The 8,525-nt window shown below is 33.5% G+C and overlaps 2 protein-coding genes across 2 annotated transcripts; both read left to right on the top strand.

The window, feature by feature from the left end:
• The first annotated feature begins 1,184 nt into the window (after positions 1 to 1,184).
• On the top strand, positions 1,185 to 7,235 carry LOC133039832 (uncharacterized). Its single transcript, XM_061118798.1, has 7 exons — positions 1,185 to 1,603; positions 2,021 to 2,068; positions 5,855 to 6,162; positions 6,243 to 6,431; positions 6,533 to 6,634; positions 6,714 to 6,888; positions 6,988 to 7,235. The coding sequence occupies exons 3-7, from the start codon at positions 5,909 to 5,911 to the stop codon at positions 7,084 to 7,086; spliced, it is 819 nt and encodes a 272-aa protein (XP_060974781.1). The 5' UTR covers positions 1,185 to 1,603; positions 2,021 to 2,068; positions 5,855 to 5,908; the 3' UTR covers positions 7,087 to 7,235.
• LOC133039831 (uncharacterized) lies at positions 4,291 to 5,913 on the top strand. The gene is made up of 2 exons (XM_061118797.1): positions 4,291 to 5,314; positions 5,391 to 5,913. Exons 1-2 carry the CDS (start codon positions 4,443 to 4,445, stop codon positions 5,608 to 5,610), a joined length of 1,092 nt encoding a protein of 363 aa, XP_060974780.1. The 5' UTR covers positions 4,291 to 4,442; the 3' UTR covers positions 5,611 to 5,913.
• Positions 7,236 to 8,525: the final 1,290 nt, after the last annotated feature.

Raw genomic sequence — 8,525 nt, 5'->3', positions numbered from 1 at the left:
ACTAATAAATCACCAATGAATTCATATATTTCATCAACACCATATTATATCCTCTACAAGCTACAAAAGGCATCTCCCCAAGCTCATCATCCAAAGTCTTATGTTGTTGGTACTGATTTTGGTTCAAACTCATCACTTGCCAAGCTTGAAGGCAAGTACAACAATAATTTTCAAGTTGTCTTGCATGACGCTTATTACGGGCGTCAACCGCTTATTGATGTGGCACTCAGGTAAGTTTCCTTTTCTTTTTCTTTAATGTCACATTGGGGACAATGTGCATCTTTAGTTTGGGGGGAGAGATTTAATTTTTTTTTTCAGTTTTTCAGTTTATGTTTTCGTTTTTTTAGTTTAGTTTTTGTTTTTGTTAGTGTCATGTGTTGATAACTGAGCTGGAATATTGATTGACTTACTGTTATTCACATGTGCAATGGATTGAAATCTTAACTGTGTGCTTGAGTCATAACTTTTTGAATTGAATTAGATGTGTATTAGAAGGTTGTTCATTTAGATGTAAAACATTTATTTTTGACGCATATCACTTTTTTTTTTTCTATTTGGATTGTGGAATGATTTGGCTTGACATGGAATAGAATTTGTTTGACATATTCTCTTGAAGCGAAATTCTAGTTGATTTTTGTTTGGAAAATGATTTAGGCAAATTTTTTTTGGATCGATTGAGCCTTTCAAGCCTACCTAAAAAAGTTTTATCCTTAGTATACCCGAAGTTGAGCCTTAGCCTATTCTAAAAAAAATTTCCCCACTTAACTAAGTTGAATTCGTTATCTTTAACTACTTTCACCCTCAACATACCTTATTATGCCATAAGCTTTTAAGCAAGTTTGGGGGCACTACTACAATGTTAGCCTTTAGAGGCAGTTTTTTCAACCCCATTTATAAAAAGGGAAGCTAAAGGGTGTGAAAATACCCGCTATGTTCGAAATTGACATTTAGAGGCGGTTTTTTGATAAAAACCGTAGGTATAAAATTGCATTATACCATTTAGAGGCGGTTGGAAATTAATTTTTTTTTTTTTTCTGAATTACCCTATGCCGTCGGTTCCTTCATAGGAACCGACGGCATAGGGTACACGAGATCATGACACGTGTACCCTATGCCGTCGGTATAGGGTCGATCAGAGTATATACTCTTCGACCTTTCTTCTTCCTTCCCACTTCACTCAGCCAAACCAGAGAGCTTCGACCAAACCCAGAAAAACCCTCGCCGCAGCCCCCTTCTCCCCACCCTATCTCCCCCATTTCTTAACCTTTTTAGCCCATTTTTTTTTTAAAATCCTCCATTTTCGATACTTAATAACATACACCTAAAAAGTTTTAATTTTTTAGCCTCTTTAAGTGTCATCCGAACCCAAATAGTAAACTTTAGGTGTGAAATCCGGCCACCCATTTTTGTTGAGAAATTGTTCAATCTCAACCTCGTTTAAGGTATAAATATTGCTTCTATTCTTATTGTATTATGTATATTGTTTTATTTTATGTTTTTGTAAATTATTATTTGAGTTTTTTTATTTTATTAGTAATATTATTGTGTTTTATGTGTATAGTGTCGGGATTTTTTACGGTGGTCGTCGGATTGCGGTTATTAGGTAATAATTTATACCACAATGTATAGTATATATATGTATTTGTATATTTTATTGAATATTTGTATATAATGTGTGTATATATTGTGTGTGTATATAGTGTGTGTATATTTTTTATGAAAATAAATTTTGTAATTGTATTTTATATATTTTTTGCAATGTATATTTATTGTGAATAAAATGACATTGGAGGGATTTTATTAGTTTCAAAAAAAAAAATTAGTTTAGAAATAAAAATTTTAAAATGGAATTAGTGTGTGATATAATTTTATTTTTTTGAGATAATAGTGTGAGATATAATTGATTATATATATGTATGTATAATTTAGTAACTAAGTAACTTGTTACAATTTTTTATAACTAGTTATAAGTTATGAAATAATTAATTTTGTAATTTCGTTGTATTTCTTTATATTATAGGGGTTCGGCATAATTTTGTGTGTAGCGTATTTGGGCTTGCAATTATAGGTATATAGTGAAGTAGGTTCTGCGAATACATGTACTGCGGTCGGATGGGTGGATTAATTTTGTATTGTTTATCTGTTTTGTTTGTTATTTTAGGCACTTGTAAAATTTTTGGGAACGTCCAATTACAGCCGTTATGCTGCCGAAATTTCGGTAGAATTAGGATAAATCTTACTAAAACCATTCATAATATAGTTAATTATAACATAGTAATAAGAAGTTAGGTCACATAAAAAATAATAATATTCACATTTATGAAAACTTTTTAATTTTACCAACATTATAATCAACTAAACAACCTAATAACATGAACTAATGTAAAACGAAAATTTGAGTAATTTTTAGATTAATATGAATAAATTGTGTGAGAGACTTAGTTAGTTACATTGTGTAATTAGTAACTAGATATAATTAGTTACTAAATAAATTAACAAAATAAACATATAAAATCCTTCTTTTTTTATTTTTTTTTTCTTTCATTTGAGAGGTTCAATGTGGATTTTTATTGTTCAAAGAAAATAAAGAGCAAAAGTTAATTAAAAGGGGAAAATATTAGTTAATACCTTTATTGCTTTACCAAAAATTTTTCCCCTCAATTTTATTTATTAAAAATATTTAACATTTTAATAACATTCTAATCAACAAAACAACCTAATAATATGAACTAATCTAAAACGAGAATTTAAGTAATTTATAAATTAATATGAATAAATTGTGAGAAACTTAGTTAGTTACATTGTGTAATTAGTAACTAGCTATAAGTAGTTACTAAATACTGAATTTTTTTGGATAGGATTTTTGTTATGGATAAATCATGGATGCGTGAGGAGAGAGACACACTGCGATTTCAAGTAGGGTTCGATGCATTTTTAGAGTTTGCCTTAAAGAATTCTACAAATCACGATCGTATTCATTGTCCGTGTGTAGATTGTTGTAATGTATCTAAAGGGAATATTACAATGATTAAGGACCATGTGTATTTACGAGGTTTCAATAGAAGTTATACTAATTGGTATTACCATGGCGAACATTTACCTAATGATCCATATCCATTAGGAAAGCGGGGTAGATGATATCGAGGGTAATGATTTGGATGATTATCCATTGGACTTGCTTAACGAAGCACGTGAGGAATTTCTTAATGATCCTGAGAAATTCGATAATTTTCTTAGTGGTGCTGTTAAACCTCTGTTCGATGGTTGTAAAAAACTAAGATTACCAACAATGGTAAAGTTTTACAACATAAAAGCAGAAAATGGAGTGAGCGATAAATGTTTTACTCAATTTTTAGCTGCTTTTAAAGATATCTTACCATTTGCCAACTGCTTTCCGGAATCTACTTATGAAGTGAAAAAAACGTTAAATTCTATAGGATTGAAGTATGAAAAAATTCATGCATGTCCGAACGATTGCATTTTATATCGTAAGGAATATGCAGACATGAATTATTGCCCGACTTGCGGTTTATCCCGCCATAAAGTAAACAAGAGTAAGGAGAATAGGAAACTTATCCCCCAAAAAGTGATGTGGTACATGCCTTTGATTCCGCGACTGAAACGATTATATCGTAGTGCGAGAACATTCGAAAATTTGATTTGGCATGAGACCAAGAGAGTGAAAGATGGAAAACTTAGACATCCCGCATTCCCAAGCTTGGAAAAAAGTGAACTACATAAACCCCGAATTCAAATCGAACCAAGACACATTCGTCTCGGTACGTACGCGGATGGAGTAAATCCACATAGATCTCTAAGTAGTCGTCATAGTTCATGGCCTGTCTTCCTAGTTATGTACAATCTTCCTCCCTGGTTAGTGATGAAGAGGAAATTTAACATGCTTTCTTTAATGATATCAGGCCCGCAACAACCTGGACATAATATCGATGTATATTTGGAACCATTGATTGACGATTTAATAGAATTGTATGAGAACGGGGTTCAGGTCTATGATGGTTTTAAAAAGAATTTTTTAATCTGAAAGCTATGTTGTTGTGGACTGTCAGTGATTTCCCTGCTTATAGTAATTTATCAGGCTTAAGCACAAAAGGTTACGGAGGTTGTCCGATTTGTTGCACTAACACATCGGCTCGTCGCTTGGCAAATGGACACAAGATGTGTTATATGGGTCACAGACGGTACTTTCCTGCAAATCATCCTGATAGACGGAAGAAGAAAGCATTCGATGGTACTGAAGAGGGTGATATGGCTCCTTTGCCACTTTGTACGGGGAACAAATTCTCCAACAAGTTCAACTTGTAGATTTTAAGTATGGAAAGACGCAAAAAAATAAAAAAACTAATGGTTGTTTTCAAAGAAAGTCAATCTTCTTTCGTCTTCCATATTGGAAAAGTCTACTAGTTCGACATTGTTTGGATGTCATGCATATTGAAAAAAATGTGTGTGAGAGTATTATTGGTACCTTACTTGATATTCCCGGCAAAACTAAGGACGGTCTAAATAGTCGTTTAGATCTCGTTGAAATGGGTATACGACAATCTACGGCACCCGAGAAGAAAGGTGAACGTTTATATTTGCCTCCTGCTTGTTTCACTTTATCCAAAAAAGAGAAACAAACAGTTTGCAAATCACTTGCAAATATGAAAGTACCCGATGGTTACTCGTCTAACATCAAAAACTTGGTGAATGAGACTGAATTGAAACTAATGGGTCTGAAATCACATGATTGTCATGCGTTAATGCAACATCTACTTCCAATTGCCATTAGATCAGTCTTGCCAAAAAATGTTCGAGAGTGTTTGACACATGTTTGCATTTTCTTTAATAGGCTGTGCGGGAAGGAATTAGAATTGGATAAGTTAGATGCATTACATGAACATGTAGTCAAAACATTGTGCAACCTGGAAAAGTTTTTTCCGCCATCTTTTTTCGACATCATGATCCATTTAATGGTTCATCTAGTGAGAGAAGCAAGGCTGTGTGGGTCGGTGTGGGCGAGATGGATGTATCCATTTGAAAGAAATATGAAGGTACTTAAAAGTTATGTGCGTAACCACTATCGGCCAGAAGCATGTATGGTTGAGTGCTACATATCTGAAGAGGCTGTGGAATTTTGTTCAGAGTACATGGCTGGAGTTGAGGCAATAGGAATTAGCAAACCAAGAACTGACCCAGATGATGTTGATAGAGGATTAAGGGGCAAAGGGACAATGGTGACAGTGTCCAAGCTTGAACTAGATCAAGCTCAATTAGTCGTGATGAACAATAACGCAGAGGTTCAACCATATATAACGTAAGTACCTTTTGTTTGATTAACATTACTTAAGTCACGATGAACAATAACTTGATTTATCTTACTTGTTTTACAGTGACCATATGGAGCTGTTACAATCAATGGTTCCAAGAAATCAAAAAAATAAACAAAAATGGGTTGCAGACCAACATCGTCAAACTTTCATTGGGTGGTTAAGGAATACCATTATAGCAAAGTTGAACGAACCGAATCATGGAGTATCTGATGTGTTGAGTCGTATTGCCCTTGGACCAACTTTTGCGGTTGCAAAGCATGAAGCGTACATTAATAACTGAAATTAATTATTAATGATTAGTGGAGTTTGAATATCTTCAATATTCATCCGTAGTGAAGTAGGTTCTGCGAATATATGTGCTGCGGTGGGATGGATGAACAAACTACTGTTATATGTGTTATTTGTCGTTATACAGCCATGTTCAAAATTTTTGGGATCATTCAATTACAACCGTTATGCTGCCGAAATTTTGGTAGAAATTAGATAAAATTTGATATATATATATTATGTTCTGTTTTGTTTAGGGTCCACTCGCTCAACCGCCCTCAAGACGTGATGCGTCAAAGGGGAAAGCTCCGATGCTTTCTCCACAAAGCCGTGGTGCACGGGAAGATGAGTTGTTCACGGAAGAGAAGATGGCGTTGATCCCTAATTCGCTGAAATGGATGATTCATGAATTCCTAAGGCTCAAAGATAAACGTGATATAATCACAATTTCTGTCCCCCGAGGATTCATTGCACCGCGTACCCAGATCATTTTATCTGGAGAGGATTTGCAGCAGGTTGCTACGTGTAACTACATCGGCAACCAGGGAATGCTGTTTGGAATGATGTATACTCTTCTTTAATCTAATTAACCTTATATCAAATTATAGTTAAATTATTATAAGGCACTAACACTTTTTTTGGCAGGCACATATGGGAGAGCATCAACGGTCTGAGAAAAATTTTCAAGTTTTACGACCCAGAGCTTCTCACAGTGCATGGGATCAGCGATGAAGAACAGAGTCAGTCTTTTGACGATGCGGCAAGACGATTGGCTAATTGGTTATCATTAATGAACAGCAACCACCAAATGTTCTTTATTCCTTGGAATATCGGGTAAACTTTATTAAATTCTTTAGTGCTAATTGTTCATTTCTATATTATGTCTTCAAATTATTTTTATACTATCTTACTTATATTCCAATATAATTTTCTAGGATGCATTGGACGCTAGTGGTGGTTGTGCCAAAGAAAATTATCCATTTAAACCCTCTAAAAGGCCGCCCAATTCCCGAAGAAATAGAACAAATGATCGGAAGGTAATTATTTAATGACTTCTTATGTAACGAATTTAAATTAACTAACGAATTGAAATGCTAATATAATTTTTCCAAACAGGGCATTCATGTATATAGGGGACGCACATCAGTATCTTGGCCCGTGGCAAGGAATTGCACAAGCAAACTGTCCAAGACAACCTAAAAGCCAAGAATGCGGTTTTTATGTTTTGAAATATATGACTGACATCGTCGCACGTGCCAACCCCAACCGTTACATAGAAGATCAAAAAGCTGTAAGTTTTAATTATTGATCATAGTATATAAATTTTATAATAACAAATATATAATATACATATACATAAACTAATATAAATTTTTAATTTTTTTAACAGTTTGGGGGTAAGAAGCAATACGATCCAAAAACAGAAATTTTACCACTACAGCGAAAGTGGATCGAACAATTGATGGCGGTGATTCACGGTGACGATTGAGGTTCAAAGGTCGAAGAATTTTTCTTCATTATGTAATTTTTATAGATTAACTTGTAATTAGATTTATTAACTTATTAATATTTTTAACTAATTTTACATGTTTGTGTAATATTTAATTATTTTTATGAAATCAAATTATGTTTTTACCCAAATTTAATTACTATTTAATTTAAAATGTAATTAATATATAATTAAATTAAATAAATATGTAATTTAAAATTTAAATAAATATGTAATTTAAATTAAATAAATATGTATATAAATTAATAAATATAAAATTAAAATAATATAATTAAATTAAAAAAAATGAAAAAAACTGAAATCTGAGGAGTTTTGGCGTCGGTTCCTACGCCACATATGACGTCGGTTATTGGCTAGGAACCGACGCCATATGTACCCCTATGGCGTCGGTTCCTAGCTAAGAACCGACGCCATAGGGGTATATATGGCGTCGGTTCAAATAAACCCTTTAGCGTCGCCCTGATAGGCGTCGGTAGCGAATTTCGCGAAAACCGACGCCTAAAGGGCTTAAAAACCGCCTCTAAAGGGTGTTTTTGTAGTAGTGGGGGGATAAATTGTTGTAAGTGGGGGAATAATTTTTGCAGTAAGAGATTAAAAAAAAAAAATTGAATAGTTGTTATGTGTTGTGCCTCTATTGAAAAAAAAGAGAAAGAAGAAAAAAAAGAGAAAAATGACATGTGATAATTTCTTCTTGAGAATCAATTGTGAACAATGGGGTAGGCACATAGGAAAAAATATGCAATCTCTTACTATCTTCTTTGGGATATATGAAAAAGAAAAAAATGGATAAGTGTGGGTGCTTGTTTGGTATAATTGTGCTTATGGTATAATGTAACCTAAATGACTTCTCATCTACCCGTTTTGCCTAAGCCATGCTATTATAACCGAAAAAGACCTTTTGATTCTGAGCAAAAATTGTCAACATTAGTGGAGAGAGGTATGTCATCCAAACTTATTGAACATGGGTTAGCGGAATGTCGGAAAGTGTAGAATGGTTGTGATATGAATGTCAAAAGCGATGTTTTGTGCCTGTATGAATTGCTTACTTCTGAATTATGCATCCAAGTTAGTTCGTAGAGTTATTGAGTTGAAATTCTGGTTATTGATTTGCTTGAAGTTGTGCAGGTGGTAGTGGGAGTTCAATCAATTGAAGGTTTAGTTATCGATTGCATTGTTTAATTTCAGTTTGAGTTTTAGATTTACTCGAGGGCGAGTAAAGATTCAGTTTGGGGGAATTTGTTAGGCTATTTTTAGCCTAAGTTTCGGGTCACATTTTATAGTTGTTTTTCTTCTTTATTGTTATTTTTGGAATAGAATTACGCTTGTTTTCTTTGATTTCAGGTTTCAACACTTGGAATGTATAAATTGGACAAATTTCGGAAAACAGTGATCTATAAAATAGAGAAAATTTTGAAAGA

Source organism: Cannabis sativa, chromosome 7 (assembly GCF_029168945.1).
Source record: "Cannabis sativa cultivar Pink pepper isolate KNU-18-1 chromosome 7, ASM2916894v1, whole genome shotgun sequence".
NCBI classification, from domain to species: Eukaryota; Viridiplantae; Streptophyta; class Magnoliopsida; order Rosales; family Cannabaceae; genus Cannabis; species Cannabis sativa.
The sequence above is the reverse complement of the archived record's forward strand: the minus strand, read 5'-3'. Positions and strand labels throughout refer to the sequence as shown.